Source organism: Eptatretus burgeri, chromosome 18 (assembly GCF_056783735.1).
Source record: "Eptatretus burgeri isolate ZD-2024b chromosome 18, Ebu_testis_v1, whole genome shotgun sequence".
NCBI classification, from domain to species: domain Eukaryota; kingdom Metazoa; phylum Chordata; class Myxini; order Myxiniformes; family Myxinidae; genus Eptatretus; species Eptatretus burgeri.
The window spans coordinates 23,920,176-23,939,303 of NC_140978.1; the positions used below are offsets into that span (position 1 = coordinate 23,920,176).

General features: G+C 45.4%; 1 protein-coding gene across 1 annotated transcript in view; it reads right to left on the bottom strand.

Annotated features, from left to right (window-relative positions):
• TEX264 (testis expressed 264, ER-phagy receptor) overlaps window positions 1-19,128 on the bottom strand; it is a 233,608-nt gene that overhangs the window by 199,137 nt on the left and 15,343 nt on the right. The window contains exon 2 of the mRNA XM_085864029.1: window positions 8,055-8,273. Coding sequence (XP_085720155.1) covers window positions 8,055-8,273 — 219 coding nt within the window. The remainder of the gene's footprint in view (window positions 1-8,054; window positions 8,274-19,128) is intronic.

Consider the following 19,128-nt stretch of genomic DNA (forward strand, 5'->3'; position numbering starts at 1 on the left):
ATGATGATGATGATGATGGTGGTCTTTAACGGTCACAATTATTCCCTCCTTGCAGGGTTGACCAGGGAAAATTTTGGCTGAAGTCTTTCAGGAACCGGTTGGCCCATCCTGACATTTGACCGAGTAGGTTCGGGCAGGAATTTGGAATTCGGCCAGGGGCCCAACGATAACTCGCCTCATCTTCGTGAATGATGCAATGAGATATTTAACGTACACCAAACAATACTGGCATACAGGCCACACAGCTTAAGGTCTATCTGATGGGCCAGCTGAAAACACTGATGCATCGTGCTGGAGAAAAACACTGGTCAGGATAACAGGTTATAGCTGCCTCGAGATTCTAACCGAGACGAGATGGCCCGGAGGTGAATGTGCAAACCTCAAGGCTATCTGCCAGCCAAAGATTATATACTGCATATAACAAAAAACGAGGCTGAATATGAAGGACTGCTTCCTGTGTTGGGTTGACCTCCTGTTACACATCGATGATGCCACAAACACGCTATAATTGAATAGGATTTGGAGATTTGAAGTCTTACCAGCAAGCCAAAAGTTATCAACACATAAAGTGAAGAGACAGACTAAGTACAACCATACACAGACAAAACTAGACCATTTCCCAGAATTTATCAAATATCACTGCAGGAAATAATTACCACCTTGATGAATAAAGGAAACGAGGCAAACGAACAATTTGGTTCAGAAAAATGTCCTGACGACACCTGCAAAGCTCTTCAAGTGTAGCCTAATGAAGCAAGCGGTCGGCGTGGGTAGAGCCTTGCCAAGAGGCAACTCCCACAGGCGGGCCAATAGTGCCAGATGCCAAATGGCCAGCAACACTGCACCAGATGTTGGAATCGCATCATCAAAATTAAAATTAAAAAAACATCGTGCACGAAAAGCAGCAAAGAGTTACATTTTTAAAACCAAGTTGTTTTCTTTTGACAGTGAATATATTAAACCTTTGTCAACAAGTACTGTGGAAGGGTGATTTGGAAAGGATTGGACGTGACAAGCATACATGTCTGTACATGATCAAAAGCATTCAAATGTCGTCCACAAGAGTGTGCTCGTCTGGGTATGAAAGACGCACGAAGCAATCTACTCCTTAAGTACCAAAGGAAGGTTACGCGTTCTCGCTCCTCTTGTCAAAACGATCTTCCATACATCATAAAAATAATGTTCCATGCATGGGGAATTGTAAGAAGGTGGGTGAATTGGGGGGAGCGGAGGGGGGTGTCAGTGATGTATGGCAAATGCCAATCAATTCACAGTCGGTTTCACCTTGGCAGGGCTTTGTGACTATACGTACGAGGCCGCATGTCAATCTAAGAGTTACAGCGACATGTCAATTAAGTAGTTAGAGCTGCATGGAGTCCCCTAAGCCTGTGGTTACCCACCCCAACACCTCTTTATGAAGGCACACCCACCCCAACCCCCAAATCTAAAATCTGCTATCTAAGCACTCCATTCAGATCAAGTCTGGTTCAGCCGGCACAGAATTGGCAAAGGATGCTTTCACATGGTACGTGCACACACTCTTCTATAGCAGGGGTGCTCAACTACTGCCTACTGACAGACTATAACAGGGAAACCTGCAGTGCTGAGGCAGATGAGAAAGGGACGTTGTGGCGCAAAGCCAGAGAGGGACAAAAGGGAAGGAACAGATCAATCTGCAAGAGAACAGATGAGGAGTTGGAAAGCAGAAAAAGAGAAAAGCACATTATGTAGGGAAGCTCACAGCTGCAGTTTGGAGAGTATGAGACATGGGAGCCGCATTGCCATGAAGCACGAGCCGGCTATATTCTTCCACAATTTGTTGCTGACCATGCCTTCATCTTGTTTCCATACCAGTTTCCTGCACCCGTGCCAGCCCACCAACAGGACCAATTGAATTCAGAATGGGATTAAAATCAATTAAATTCAAATCAAATCAAATGGAAGACCAAATAGGTGCAGTCCTGCATTTGAGTAATCAAAAGGATCCCAAACAAGCAAAAAGCAAAGATGAAGTCATCAGGAGGAACCTGAATAGGATTCACATTTCAACTGCTACTCCTCTACCCTCAAACCCATCCAGGCACAGCCAAGTGAGCCTTATTAAAAATTTATATTAAAAAAAAAATTAATAATAATAATAATAATAATAAAGAACCCAGATTAAAAAAAAATTCTGGCTCCCACACCATGCGTCCGATCAGGTTTAAATTTAAAACATATATTCCCCATCACTACCACATCATAATTATGAAGTTTCATGTCAATCGATGAAGTGGTTCAAGAGAAATAATTTTTTTTAAGATTTTTGCTTCATCCAATGCAGCTGCCACACCATGTGACCTACCAATTATTTATGAATACCCACCCTGGTATCCCCAAGGCTTGTGGAACATTTTTGTGAAGTTTCCCCTCGATCTGTACCAGCCGTTCTGGAGAAGAGGATTTTTTTAGGTTTAAAAAAAACAAAAAACAAAATGGCTGCTGAATAACGTGACTGATGACGTCATCATTTTTTTTTTCTGTGGGCCAATTTATCCTGAGATGACCCTCAAAATATTCATATTGATCGCATGTAGTTTTACATATGCAATTATGAAGTTATAACGAAGGCACCTATGACATCATTAAAAACAAAAACAAATCACATTCCCCATGAGGACAGTACTTGCCATGTGCCAAGTTTCAATTTTTTTCCTTGCTGTGATTTCAGAGATACAGAGGTCAAAATTTTTCCCGTTTTTCCAACACGGCTTCTGCACCACATGACCTATGACGTCATAATTATCAATAAAAACATTCAGCATGAGTAGTTGCTCCTATGGTGACAATTTTTCCTCAATCCGACAAGCAGTTGCGGAGAAAAACACGAAAGTTCAGTTCAGACAAATAAAACAAACAAATAAACAGACAGACCCAAATGCAAAACCCTCTCCTCAAGCAAGGGTAAAAATAAACATCATGGGTCAGGGTCAGGTGTCCAATCAATGTGGGGTTGCATCAAAGCGGGACATCTTGGTACCCGGTCATCACTGCCAGCAGTTATAAAGTGGCAGTTCTAGTTCTGTCTATTATTATTAATTACGTAACACACCAGTACACAAACACCACACAAAACTGCACAAAACTACACAAGCACCACAAAAAACAAGTCCTGACGAGGATCTGCAATCTGAGTGCACTTTTTTAACTCACCTGGAACGTAGTTCTGGGGAGCTTATGCAATCGAGCAGTGTCCTTCGGTGAGTCAGTCATTCAGTCAGTATCGCTTGAACCAAATACACTATTTTACTTGGCCACAAGCTTCATATCTGATGCGTAACGAAAGTTGATTGACCACATCAAAAACTGCGCTCATTGAGGGAGTATATGGGGGCGGTTTGGGACCCCACCCCCCCCCCGCCCAAAATAGGAATTTGCTCTCCTCTGAAACTACACACACAATTTTGATGAAACGTTACCATAACGTTTTTCACCCATGACGGACAAAGTGTTTCGACCGCATCAAAATATGTGCTCAATAAGGGTTAGGGTTTATGGGGAGTTTTTTTTAACCCCCCCCTCGCAAAAAAACAAAGAAAAGGTATTTGCTCCCTTCTGCGAAACTACACACACAATTTTGATGAAACTTGGCTGCAACCTTCATCACCCATCATGTACCAAAGGATATTGACCGCTTCAAAATCTGTGCTCATTAAAGGGGTCTTCGGGAGGGTTTTGACCCCCCAAAATAGGTATTTGCTGTCTTCTCCAAACTACATGCACAATTTCAATGAAACTTGACAACAACCTTCAACACCTGTGATGTACCTAAATTTGTTCATGGCATCAAAAAAATTCAGGGTCTAAGGAGGTCTGTGGGGAGTTTGAGTGACTTGCTCCTGATCCAGGTGAGCGTCAAGACAGGTGGTCCTACGTTTTCTCCACTACCTTGACTTTGGGTTGATTTGTTCTTTTGCAACCCTTTACTTTCTTTCCACACCCACCCTTTCGTCATTGCCAGGCTAGCTGCCACAGCTGTCAGGGATCCATCGTGCTCTCGTATAACCAGCCATACATTGAGGCATTTTCTCCTGGTAAATCGCAGTTGCGTATCCATGGGTGAGCAACACATTCACTTATTTGGCAGCAAAACGACAATACATTCGTGGCAATTCCGGTCCTTTCCCAAATGCACTGACATTATTGGACATTGTGGTGAACCATAGATGCAACGTTGATGGCTTTGGGAAAATTGTGAGCAATTCATGTATTCAAAACAGCATGCTCCACTCAGTGACAAATATAAGGCAACTTGAGTGCAAAGCGACTTTTTTGCGGGTTTATCCGATGTGATGTATACTCAAAGGTAAGGCAAACCTGAAGGTACCACTCGTCAGTTGAACCTCAGCATGACGAGGTTGCTCATTCAGGATTTGCAAGAACAAATTGTTTCAGGAATGATTGGATTTCAGGGGGCAGGGTCAAAAACGATACTGCTCTTGCACCTTCATGTCATGTGGCACAGAAGGAGAGAGTATGATGAATGGACAGATGGACAGACGGACCAGATTACAATATCCCCCCACCTCCTTTTTTTTTTTTCAAAAACCATGGGGATAATATAATATCCTCATATTTTACAATATATATGAACCAAAACAGGCATTCTGGTGACCTCATGGTAAGGGGATGGATTATAAATAAAAAGAGGTCATGTTAATTCTACACAGGAATTTAGTGACGCCTCAAATATTGTGTACAGTTTCGGTCACACCGTAACTGCGGAATAGAGAGGGTTCCACATAAATTAACGAGATCGATTCAGGGGCTGTTTGGACTCAGGCTATGAGGGGCAGCTGAAAGAGACAGAAATTTCTACATCAGAAAGGAGGTGATTACGAGGGAAACTCAATGAGATGTTTAAGATAATGAATGGTATAGACAAAATAAATGCAGAAGCATTTTTCAGTAGAATGGACAGCAGCAGGATCAGGAGGCACAGCCTGAGAGTAAAGAGGAGAAGAATGACAGTAATTACCCAAAGAGTAATTAATGCATGGAATATCTCCCTGGAAAGGTGGTGGCAGCAGAAACAGCAGATAGATATAAACTGGAATTACATAGGCACTTGGAAGCATTTCGGAGAAAGGGGTTGCCATTGGGAAAGCATTGAAGGACTGGTAGGTAGCTTAGGTATACATGAGTGATTGTATACATGTTGATTGCGATGTCCGTAAGATACCCGACCCCCCCCCCCCATAACTAAAAAATATATATTTTTAAAGAATTTTGATATATAACACAACTCCCTGGTGATGTCCCTGCACCTGCATGACAGTGCAAGCAAGACGGGCCAAATGCCCTTCTCCAGCATCAAAGTTCCTTGAACAAGGATGATATGAGTGGCGTCACAGAGATTGCATGTTTAAATCCAATAGATAATCACTGAAATACAAGACATCGGCAGGCATAAACCAATGCTTGCACATGAAGAGAGCTGAGTGAAGTGAAAAACAGGTACTTCAAATCTCACGACTTGGCATTGATAAATTTGTGAATCAAGAAATAACACATTTTATATAAATGCAAATTAAAAATCATTGAGACAAAACCAAAATGTAGTCAAAGGAAGTTAATTTGGCTGTTAAAGTGTATGAACGAGCCCATCTCGTCAGGGTTGTCTGAAGGTGAAACGAAAGTCAAGAACCCGAGTCAGTCTTTGTTTATTCTGCCTTTCTACCAATTGAATAACAAGAACTGTGAGCTGGTCTCACCTCAGCAAACAATAGGAGCTCGCTGAAGACTCTCAGGACGTCAAAACAAAGAAAGTGATGTTGTGATGTGGCAATCAAAAAAAAATAATTTCGTTAATGATAATCAAAAATGTATTATTTAGCAAAATCCATTACCAGAGACGTCATTAGTATGCACTGATAAGTAGTGGCAAAACATAATAATTGGAAACACTAATAGAATGTCACTTGATAGGATGTTGGGACACCAGGTGCATCCAGGACAGCATGGATATGACGTGGCATGGAGTTTACAAGGGTCTGTAACTGCTCTGCATGAATGTGAAACCATTCTTCCACAAGTAAGTCCTCCAATTCACGTTGGTTTGATGGAGGCAGAAACCCCGGTCTCAGGCACCTCTCGAGACAGTCCCACAAATGCTTTATGGGGTTGAGGTGCAGCAATTGGGAGGGTCATGGAAGATGAGCAACTTCGCCCTCGAGCTCTTCAAGCCACCCGGTGACAAAATGTGCCCTGTGGACTGGAGCATTGTCATCTTGAAAGACACCCCTCCCAGCAGGGAAGAAATGCTGCATCATGGGATACAGAAGATTGCTCAGGATGGTAAACAAAGCTCGTTGCATCAACCGTACCTTCTGATAGAATGAGTGGACCCAGGCCATGCTAGGCAAATGTGCCCAATACCAGTATGGAACCGCCAGAATCCTTTACTGTAGGAACCGGGAACTCGGGGCTGTAGCGACATGTGTACACGCCAATCAGTCGAGAACTTGGTGAAGAACGACTCATGAGACCATATCACATTCCTGCACTGCTAAGCAGTCCATTGCCTATCCTCCTTGCACCACAAGACCTGCAACCGAGCATCACCAGGTGTTGGGAGCAGTTTGTGCAAAGTAACCTGGCTATTGTATCTCACTCTCTGATGTTCCCTTCTGACTGTTTTCGATGACAGGATACTCACAACCCATGTTTAACTCTGCACACAGTTGATCCACCGTTACTCTCCTGTTTCATCTCAGTCCGGACTAATGCTAGTGCATCACGCTTGTCGAGTATGCGTTTCCGCCCACTGTTGCTCTTCGATGAGGACGTCTTTCCTTCCTTTTCCCTGGCTGACATCACCTTCGAGGCTGATATTGCCTGCTGGATGCTTCGTCTCTTCGCTGGGTGCCACAGCTGTGGGCTGAAGACATGTTCATTGTGGAGCATTTTTGATCCTGAGTACCTGCATCTTTTGAAAGACATCGCAGGGCACCCTTTATTGTGCCTTCATGGCCCTTTTGATGAGATTTTATTTCCTGTATTGTGTGTTTTTGTTATATCAGATCGTGAATGTGGTTCATTTATTTTTCTACCTGTTTTCATGTCTGTCTATCTTTTGTTTTCTTCGCCCTGTGCCTTGTAGTAAACTATTCCATAAAAGCACGTTTCATGTGGTGACCATTGCAGATTCTGTATGGGTGAAACCATTTTGGTGCGGCTTTAATGTTAAATCCTTGCAGAAGGTTATAATTGATAATGTTTTCTTCAAGAGGCCAGCGGAATTAATAATTCCGACAGACCAGGGGGCGGAATTAACAATTCCGAACGGGAGCCAAGCAGGTTATTGAAATTTGTGCAATTTTCTCGATTTTCCAGGAGTTTCAAGGACTTGGACAAGTTTTATAGGACTTTCCAGGACTGGAAAATACATTTTCATTTTTCAAGAAATTTCAAGGAGTTTAAAAGACCATGCAAACCCTGTTAATCAGCAAAACCCAAAGTGGATCACAAACGACCTTCAAAAGGAGGGGATAGTCACCCTGGTCTAGTCTACCTATTGTGCCAAGTCCTCACTTTGTGGATGACTTTATGTCCTCAGATGAACTTGGGATGTCATTCCAAATTCCTGACAAGCAGAAAAAAAAAAATTTTATCTCGAGAACATCCAAGGTCATGTGATCAAGAAATCAAATTATATATGCCCGTCGAGGAAAGGAGTATAAATTTTGTCTGTTGCTTAGTTGTGGTACCTTTTGAATGGGAAAGATAATGCAAAACAGCAAATGCTTGGGAGAGCATTTGCCTTCCTTTGTGAATCACAACTCGGTCCAAACAAATGAAAAATGCACCAACATTCGACGACCAATTGATTTTGCCAGACATTCAATTTTCAATTAAAATGCCTTCATGTTAGCAAAAGTCATTAGGACAAATTAAAATTAAAAATAAATAAATAAATAACACCAACAAAAAAAACATTCCGATCCTCAGCTAATGGATGCACGCACACAAACATAAACACCAATGAAAAGTAGAATGCAAAGAAGCAATGTTACCTCTGTGTAAGTTTTGATGGCTGGAAAGACACGCCAAATAGCCAAGTAGATTGACAGAAATGTGCGGAAGGGGAAAGTGGTCGTCACGGCATGTGTGACCCCGGGAAAAGAGAAGATTTTGAAGCCAGACTTTTCATAGATCTTCACCAAATCTTGGGCTGGTGGCTCTCCTTCACTCAAAATGCTGCCGACAGCATAGCGTGTTTGCTCGGAGGGTACCTACAACAAACACCCATGTCACATACATGTTTCACAGATCACAGGTTTGCAACATAAGCAAGATCTATACGAGGTCAAACCTCCATTAAGGTATATATATATATATATATATATATATATATATATATATATATATATATATATATATATATATATATATATATATATATATATATATATATATATATATATATATATATATATATATATATATATATATATATATATATATATATACATATATATATATATATATATATGTATATATATATATATATATATATATATATATATATATACATATATATATATATATATATATATATATATATATACATATATATATATATACATATATACATATATATATACATATATACATATATATATACATATATATATATACATATATATATATATATATACATATATATATATACATATATATATATACATATATATATATATACATATATATATATATATATATACATATATACATATATACACATATATATATACATATATATATATATATATATACATATATACATATATACATATATATATATATATATATATATATATATATATATATATATATATATATATATTGTGTACGTATTGAACTTGTCCAATTTACATACATGCACACACATGCCTGGTGTTGACAATGGTAAGGGTAGTGGGCTTGGGATCCTTGGGTCCTTAGTTCAAATCCCGCTTTACGTTAAATTAATACCAAGAGGGGTTGACTCAGCCTATCATCCTTCAGAGGTCGGCAAAATGAGAACCAGCTTGCAAGGATGATTGAGCCGTTTGAGTATCCTACGTCGGAGTGGCAATCAGTCCAATATTGTGTCCAATAGCCCAGGAGACTGCTTGAGCCAAACTGAAGGAGCGAACATAGTGACTCACATTCACATTTTCCTCTTGCACGACGCTGCACCCCCCACGTCGCACTACACCACACATCCAACTCTCACATCTTAAACACAACCAGTACTTCTCCCACCTACCTCTCCCTAAGCGCTCTGAGTTGCGTTGATCTGCCAACCACACCAAGCATTGAGACGCCGTTTACCCTCACCTGCTTTCTTTCTCTCTGGCTATATTTTATCTTCCGTGTGTGTGTGTGTGTGTGTGTGTGTGTGTGTGTGTGTGTGTGTGTGTGTGTGTGTGTGTGTGTGTGTGTGTGTTGGCACCTGTCCTAGCATGAATTAAGATTGCAGAAGATATACGGGATAACTTTGCTCTGTGTCTGCTTTTGTAAGTTTGCTTGTCAATTTCCGCACCCCTCAAATTCCTTGCTTTCTTTGCTGTACATACCAATAAATCCCATTCACTGTGCCACATAACTTTCCTTGCTTTAGTTGTAAATAAATGCCCTGTGTAGAAATGTTTCCAGCTTGTTTTCGTGTTTTCCTTCATTGGTCCAGCATGGCACGCACCCGAGCTTAGCTGGTACATTATTCCCCAAAGATTCGCTTCGTAGCCGATACGTGTTTGGTAATTCCGCTCGGCTGCACCTGATCTGGTAGGTAATCTGGTTAACACAAGTACATATCGAAGGCGTGTTCCCCAGTAATGAGATCACATGACCTTTAGGTAAACGATTTATTGGATGGAGGACCCGAGGTCACGTGGTCGAATTATTGGCTTCATGGTCGATTAGAGACTCGCCACATCATGGAGTTATTCGTGTGCGATGGCCTGCAACTCCAGTGAGTCCGGCAAGTAACCCGAGGCAGTACATCCCCCGTGGTCTCCCCGCGACCTTAAAAACAACAAAAAAAATAACTATATAAATGTACAGTCATCCCCCGTTTATCGCAGGGGTTACGTTCCAAACCCCCCCCCCCCACTCCCCCGCGAGAAGTGAAAATCCGCTATGAATGGATGCATCCCAAAAAAAAGACTTGTCTGGTCTGGTCGGCTTGGCAGTGATCGGGTTCGAGGTGCCGGAGATCGACTCGTCTGGTCTGGTCGCTTTGGCAGTGATCGGGTTCAACGTGCCGGAGATAGACTCGTCTGGTCTGGTCGCCTTGGCAGTGATCGGGTTCAAGGTGTCGGAGATAGACTCGTCTGGTCTGGTCGGTTTGGCAGTGATCGGGTTTGAGGTGCCGGAGATCGACTTGTCTGGTCTGGTCGGTTTGGCAGTGCTCGTCCAACCGCGGCAAACCTTTTTCCTTCCCGAAGCATATAGAGCACCTTAACCTTCTCCTGGAGCGTCAGGACCTTCCTCTGGCGCTTCGGTTCCTTGCCAGAAGCCTTAGAAGGTGCAGGGCGTTTGGGCGGCATTGTACGGCTTTGAGAAAAGACGTAGAAAACATTCGAAGTTCACAAGCGAAACTTTGTCTCGTGCGTTGTGTGACTGGTCGAGCGCCACGCGTTATAATTTATTGCTTAAATAATTTATATTTTATATATTATTACGGCGATATACCGGGGGAATCCGCAGAAAAAATTTGTAAGGTTCCAAGGGAAAACCCGTGATGAACCGGGGACGCGATTGGTGAACTGCGATATATCAGGGGATTACTGTATATACATACATCATATATATATATACATCATATATATATATATATACATCATATATATATATATACATCATATATATATATATATATACATCATATATATATATATATATACATCATATATATATATATATATATATACATCATATATATATATATATACATCATATATATATATATATATGATATATATATATATATATATATACACATCATATATATATATATATATATATACACATCATATATATATATATATATATATATATATATATATATATATATATATATATATATATATATATATATATATATATATATATATATATATATATATATATGGACACTTCACATGCTCCTCCAGCCGAAACTACTGCGTAAAGCAACCAAGAAGGCCGACACAAGGTTTGCGCTATGCTGTATCAAATCCTTCCCAGAGTTCCTCCACAGCTATAAAGACATTCACAAACAGTACACATCTGAGAATCCCAATGCTACACACCCGCTCAGCTGCCGGACCGGTTTCATCGCTTATTGACGAATCATCAGCGACAGCGCAAACAGCAATGCATACCAATGAGGCTCCCAAGCATGTACCACATGCAAATGTAAAAAGCAGTCAATATATAAACAATAAAGAAAGACCCACTGACATCTTTCACCTGTGAATGGAAGGAAAGCCAATGAGCTCTCACCTGATCAACTAAACCCAGGTGGCTAGGATTATATAAATAAATTGACACCTCCCATGCTCCTCCAGCCAAAACTGCTGCGTAAAGCAACCAAGAAGGTTGGGTCAGCTGTGGACGGATTATGATCTTCAACCAAGAAGTTGCTTTATGCAGCAGTTGGTTGCTTCTTGGTTGCTATACGCAGCAGTTTCGGCTGGAGGAGCATGGGAGGTGTCAATTTATTTCTATAATCTGAGCCACCTGGGTTTAGTTGATTAGGTGAGAGCTGGTTGGCTATTCCCTCCATTCACAGGTGAGAGATGCAAGTGGGTCTTTCTTTCGTGTGTGTGTGTGTGTGTGTGTGTGTGTGTGTGTGTGTGTGTGTGTGTGTGTGTGTGTGTGTGTGTGTGTGTGTGTGTGTGTGTGTGTGTGTGTGTGTGTGTGTGTGTGTGTGTGTGTGTGTGTGTGTGTGCGCATATCAGACTGTCCTACCTCTGAGCTGTGGCTAAGCAGGCACTTTGTCACGAGCTTATGTCGGCAAATGTTTAGCATGAGTCGGACCATAACGGGAAAGGTTCGGGGCCCACATTATGGCCCCAGAAGCCCGAAGGTTTTTGGAGCTCTCTGGAGCATTCACACTGTTTTGAGGTACTGTTTTACAACACTGTCAGTCAGTAATTAAATTGCTCCAAAATTTTACCATTTGCAGTAATACACTGGAATGGCACTCGGTAGAGCGCATACCTCCACCAGGCTGAACAGTTTACGTTTTGTAGCCCACTGATAGGCCGGATTCGCATTGGGACCTTAACCAAAATCTCCTCAGCCTGTTTTTGTCACATACCCAACTCATCCACCAAGTTTTGTCATAATCCGTCCACAGCATTATGAAATATCTTGCTATATATCGTTTTGTCCCTATCTCTCAATGGTGAAGAATCACTTTAAAATTCTAGTGTCCGCATGCGGGTCGTCACCAAAATGTAATCAATCGTCGTCACACACCCAACCTGTCCATTAAGTTGAGTCTGAATCCGTCCACAGCGTTTTTAGATATCCTGCTCACAGACAGAAAAACAAACAAACAAGGGTGAATATATTGTTGCGAATCTGGAAACCATGAGCACACAACATTCAGGTCCTATAGAGCAGTTATATCGGTAAGTATGTGTTTCTAGTCAGAGTTCCGTCCCTTTGTTTAATGAGTGATTAAGTGTATGTGCGCTGTGGATTATTTTATAGTTAGGATTTTTACATCCCCAACGATAACAACATCAATGCCATCGCCCATGTGCGTTCGACCACGTACGTGGGCGGAGATTTTCATCGCCCCAGCCAATCGGATGATGCGAGCGAGGTTGCCGTCCCTCGACCAATGGGACTCCTCCACTGTGTGAGGGGCAGTCCGCGTGATGTCACCACGCCTCCCGGACCAATCAACGGACTTGGTGCCTGTTTTGGCCAGTGACAGAGGCGATGAGCGGATTTGCGTGCCAAAACTGTCCAGTGAGGGAGAGCGGGTCGGAGGAGGCGGCTCCTCCCCTCTGGAGAAGGAGGGGATAATTGTCGGCGCGTTCGGACGAGGAAAAGTGTCGGAGCGAGTGTCGGAGCTGGTATCGGGGTTCGTGTTGGTGGTGCTCGTGGTTGGTCGAAGTGTCGGAGTTCGCGGTCCCTGAGGTGGTGGTCGTGTTGTTGGTCGTCCGCCCGCTCCCCAGTGTTCTGGCCTGCTGCGTGCTCCTTGGTGGTCGCCGGTCTTCGCCCCTGGTCTTCTCCTCGGCGCTTGGTGAGAAGCTGACCGTGTGGGTTCCGGTCCCTCCACATGGATCGCAAAAGAGCTCACAGGCCCTTTGACGACCCGAGCTCCGAAAGTGCGATCGACCAGCCGCGCACTCGCGGCCAGGTAGCCAGCCGTTCTGACTCCCAGCCGGACTATCCTCCTCGGCTGGAGAGCCGAATAAAAACCCTGCGGGTCCATTTCTTTTCTGGGTGTGCGTGTCTGTGTGCGGGCCTGTGTGCGGGCCTGTCTTGTCAGGTAGAATCGTGTAAGTGCTTTTTGTTGTACATTATTGAACTGCATATTCGTGATAACTCTGCTCTGTGTTCCCCTCCCCAATTATTGTTGTTAATAAATCCCCCTCTTGTTGAATGTACTAGCTCGTTCTTTGTCATTTCTGCCATTGGTTTGCCACGGTGCGTATTGGGGATTAGGAAGGCCGTTGCCGTAGTTGTACATTTGGACCGACGGGCCTCGGTAACCATCCGCTCGGGTTACACACGGTTTGAGCACGGTAACGGCTCGTTCCGCTCGAGGCCTGCCGAGGGTGTGAATTCCCCGGGAAGCTTTGCCACGTGGGTACTTAGGTATATTGAAGTTGGCAATTAACCCTACTCCACACGGTCAAATTATTAGCAATTCGTGGTCCTGTAAGGGACCTGTACCTTCGGATTTATCTGAGGGTCACGACCTAAATTCTGGTGTGTTCGGTGGAGCCGACTCTACTGCTCCCTCTAGGGGTCGTGCTCGCCACCGAGACCCAGCACCACAACAATATAACCTCTGTCCACCACCACCTTCGGTGGCAGAGGTAGTTACATCTTAACAATGTCTGGGAAGGTTAGTAAAGGTGAAACCCGATTGGAAAGTCACCCCACTTGGTTGAAAATATTCCCAGAAAATATGATTGATTATGGGTGAAAACGAAATGTCTACACGTGTTCATGAAAGCATGCAACTTTAAATAAATTATTTTTAATGGTGAAAGATAATCAAAATATATAATGATTGCCAAAAATAATTATCCTAAAAATAAAAACCCCCACTGATGTGTATAAATGCATGCACTGCCTCATCTCTGTACTTCCTTTATTGGAGAGCATACATGGAATTGTAATCAAGATTCATTTATTTTAGTTTAAAGTGACAAGTCCCATGGATATGGTTTCCACATTTTTCCCCAGCTGCCATTTATAGTATTATTTTAATTTTATTATTCGCCACATTTCTGTGTCACCCTGATGGCAAAATATGCCACCCAGGGGCCCCATAGAGGGAGGATTTTAGGAATCGAGACTTGAGGGAAATTGTATTTTATCGACATTAAAACCAAAGTACTACCAAATACCACCCATCGCTTCACTGATGGAAATACTAAAAGAGGGAGGGAGAAAAAGAGGGGAGGAGAGAGGAGGGGAGCGAGGAAAGTAAGGCAGATGTACGGTGGAGCATTAATTACTGCCCGGACGGGTCCGGAGACAGACGCCGACCGGACGCGTCCGGAGACAGACGCCGCCCTGACGCGTCCGGAGACAGAAGCCGCCCTGACGCGTCCGGAGACAGACGCCGCCCTGACGCGTCCGGAGACAGACGCCGCCCTGACGCGTCCGGAGACAGACGCCGCACTGACGCGTCCGGAGACAGACGCCGCCCTGACGCGTCCGGAGACAGACGCCGCCCTGACGCGTCCGGAGACAGACGCCGCCCTGACGCGTCCGGAGACAGACGCCGCCCTGACGCGTCCGGAGACAGACGCCGCCCTGACGCGTCCGGAGACAGACGCCGCCCTGACGCGTCCGGAGACAGACGCCGCCCTGACGCGTCCGGAGACAGACGCCGCCCTGACGCGTCCGGGAGACAGACGCCGCCCTGACGCGTCCGGGAGACAGACGCCGCCCTGACGCGTCCGGGAGACAAACGCCGGCCTGACGCGCCGGGAGACAGACGCCGCCCTGACGCGTCCGGAGACAGACGCCGCCCTGACGCGTCCGGAGACAGACGCCGCCCTGACGCGTCCGGAGACAGACGCCGCCCTGACGCGTCCGGAGACAGACGCCGCCCTGACGCGTCCGGAGACAGACGCCGCCCTGACGCGTCCGGAGACAGACGCCGCCCTGACGCGTCCGGAGACAGACGCCGCCCTGACGCGTCCGGAGACAGACGCCGCCCTGACGCGTCCGGAGACAGACGCCGCCCTGACGCGTCCGGAGACAGACGCCGCCCTGACGCGTCCGGAGACAGACGCCGCCCTGACGCGTCCGGAGACAGACGCCGCCCTGACGCGTCCGGGAGACAGACGCCGCCCTGACGCGTCCGGGAGACAGACGCCGCCCTGACGCGTCCGGGAGACAGACGCCGCCCTGACGCGTCCGGGAGACAGACGCCGCCCTGACGCGTCCGGGAGACAGACGCCGCCCTGACGCGTCCGGGAGACAGACGCCGCCCTGACGCGTCCGGGAGACAGACGCCGCCCTGACGCGTCCGGGAGACAGACGCCGCCCTGACGCGTCCGGAGACAGACGCCGCCCTGACGCGTCCGGGAGACAGACGCCGCCCTGACGCGTCCGGGAGACAGACGCCGCCCTGACGCGTCCGGGAGACAGACGCCGCCCTGACGCGTCCGGGAGACAGACGCCGCCCTGACGCGTCCGGAGACAGACGCCGCCCTGACGCGTCCGGAGACAGACGCCGCCCTGACGCGTCCGGAGACAGACGCCGCCCTGACGCGTCCGGAGACAGACGCCGCCCTGACGCGTCCGGAGACAGACGCCGCCCTGACGCGTCCGGAGACAGACGCCGCCCTGACGCGTCCGGAGACAGACGCCGCCCTGACGCGTCCGGAGACAGACGCCGCCCGGACGCGTCCGGAGACAGACGCCGCCCGGACGCGTCCGGAGACAGACGCCGCCCGGACGCGTCCGGAGACAGACGCCGCCCGGACGCGTCCGGAGACAGACGCCGCCCGGACGCGTCCGGAGACAGACGACGCCCGGACGCGTCCGGAGACAGACGCCGCCCGGACGCGTCCGGAGACAGACGACGCCCGGACGCGTCCGGAGACAGACGACGCCCGGACGCGTCCGGAGACAGACGACGCCCGGACGCGTCCGGAGACAGACGACGCCCGGACGCGTCCGGAGACAGACGACGCCCGGACGCGTCCGGAGACAGACGACGCCCGGACGCGTCCGGAGACAGACGACGCCCGGACGCGTCCGGAGACAGACAACGCCCGGACGCGTCCGGAAACAAACTCTATTTGGCCATGGATATGAGATAGCCCAATATACTTATGAGGGGCTCATTGTGCTCATGCATTCACAGGCCTTTGTATCTGTAGAACAAAGCAAAAGATGGAGAGCTATTTCAATGAAAAAAATGTAACTTAAAAGTAGGAATTGCTGGTGGCTGAGAGATTGGAAACAAGACTAGCATTCAAGGGTTTGAGGGTTTAAATCTGACCAAATGGCAGGAATATTTAGGATTTGGACTCTACGCTTCTGAAAAATGAAATTCGGTCAGAATGAAGTCTCAGATTATTGATAAAAACTAACCTGGCTCATCAAGTGCTATCAGAGAGCGAGAGAAACCTGCCTGGTCTACATGAAGTGGTGTCAGCAAAGCTCTGCAGTTGGCTCTCAATGTCTGCAGAGCGATTTGGTGTGGATAGTAAACACCAAAGGTGTTTTTATACTTTTCCATAAATAGCCAAGTGAAATTGGGCCAAGCAAAATGAGGACAGGCAGTACAGCTTTATTAGCCTAGAAGTACAATCTGTACAACGTGTACCATCGCCATCTCACAGGAGATAGGTGGAAGTATGTGATGAAACTCTACCAAGACAATACAGGCCATACATCTCTCATTCAACAGGCGCTGCTTCTCTTCAAAATGAAAATGCAACAGAAGCATAATTCAAGCTGTTCGCTTTGAAGACATCCCTGTCAAATCATCTGAATCATCTGATGATCAGATGAATCACCTCTATATTCTTGGGCTTTTGGCCTCATAAAATGGGCTTTTAGAAATTAATTCCCCACGACAGGAGGACTTTGGAAATCGCATTATCAGGAGTAGAAGATGGACCTTTATGGGCTTTGGCAAAGCCTTTTAGGCTGAAAGTGACAATGTCCTGCTATTATGAATCTAAAGGGCATCAACTGGAACATCATTGGTGACAGAAAAAGTAAAGCTTAAAATAATAGATGAAATACAGCGAATTTCAATAATCTCCTCACCAAGCTCCATGTTCTTGTCGTCAACGTTTTCAACTTCCCCTTGTCGTGTGCTGCCGATTCATTTATTCCTCGTGAGTTTATTTCTTGAAACAGTTTCAAAAACTCAGCTTCATTACATTCCTGATCATAACTGACGCTGCAAGGATCATATCAGATCAGAGTTTGGCCAGGTTCAACACAAGAGACAGCTTCCAAGACTAGGTACTCAAGCACACTCGTCATCGTATCTTCGTTGTACAAAGGCAAGCACGACGACGAACACCCAAGTGTGATGACAAAGTCCCTTTGTCTTGCTCGACCATTTATTGGCCTAAGACTTGTGAACGAACGGCACATGGTTCTTGCTGGGTTGGCTGCTTGGAAGGATCTATTAAAGCACATGTAAACGCTTTGAACTCTCAACTAAATAGGTTGACAACTGCAGAATGTACATCAAAGGAAACTGATTTGCTATTCAAAGCATGCGATGGATCAAGCTTGCACGTTCACCAATCGTGTAAGACTGCCCCTTTTCCAAAAAAAAATAAAAAAATCCTCATTAGTTCTTGCAGAAATGGAGCTGGTGAAAAGGTTCTTTTGCGAACCAAACGAGCAGCCTTCTACCCTGCACATCCAAATTAGGACCGGAGTGACACGTGCGATGCCCCAGCTTGGCATTAGCTTGGTGCGGTGCAACCAAGATGGGTCCACCAGCTGCAAATAGTGATGCCGATGTCGCGGCTCGTTCTTCAAGCCATGCATTATTCAAGAGTGCCAGGTCTTTGAGAAGCTGTTTTACACCTACTCTCATGCCAGAAATCACACGACAATCGACAAAGCAAAATGCTGCACTCTTGCTCCACACGACACGGGTTTTGACCTTGAAAAAGCATAGATTGGGAAGGGAAAAAGTAAAGAAGATGCCTTCTTTTGTTCTTTTTCACAAAAAAAAAACAGGACGACGACACAAGGAAACCCAGATACAAGTAGAGGCCACTTGGCCCATTAAGCCCGTGTTGTCTCCACATTCATGACAACCCAGGAACACAAAACAATCCCAATGCACTCTACTTTTATTTTGCGAAATATAAAAACAAAATTACAACACATTTTCACTTGACACAATATACACGAACACCCAAATGTGATGATAAAGTCCCTATGTCTTGCTCGACCATGTCTTGGCCTAAGACTTGTCAATTGGACATCTCCAATTCAATCACACCTGCCTAATCTTAATCAGCATACCATTCCTGCCAATATTCCTGTAACACCCAGTGCTCATTGCTTCCAAGTACATATCCAAATCAATTTTAAACCTATCAACTGTGCCTGCTGCTCCCACCTCCCCTGGAAGACCATTCCACACATTAACTCCTGCCTTGATCCTGTTCTAAGCTTCCGCTTTTTCACTCTCAAACTCTGCCCTCCAGTTCTGTCACTGTCAATCTTGGTGAAAAAATACCTTGCTATTTAATTTTGTCAGAGGCGGAATGAGCATTCGAGCAATCGGGCACTGACTGAGGGCCTGGGCCAACAAAGGGCCCGTGCTCAAAAACAAATAGGTAAATAATAATTAATATTAAACATTTTACCTGCTAACAACATAGACCACTTCTGGAAAGTATTGCAGGCGATTCGTAGTGAAAA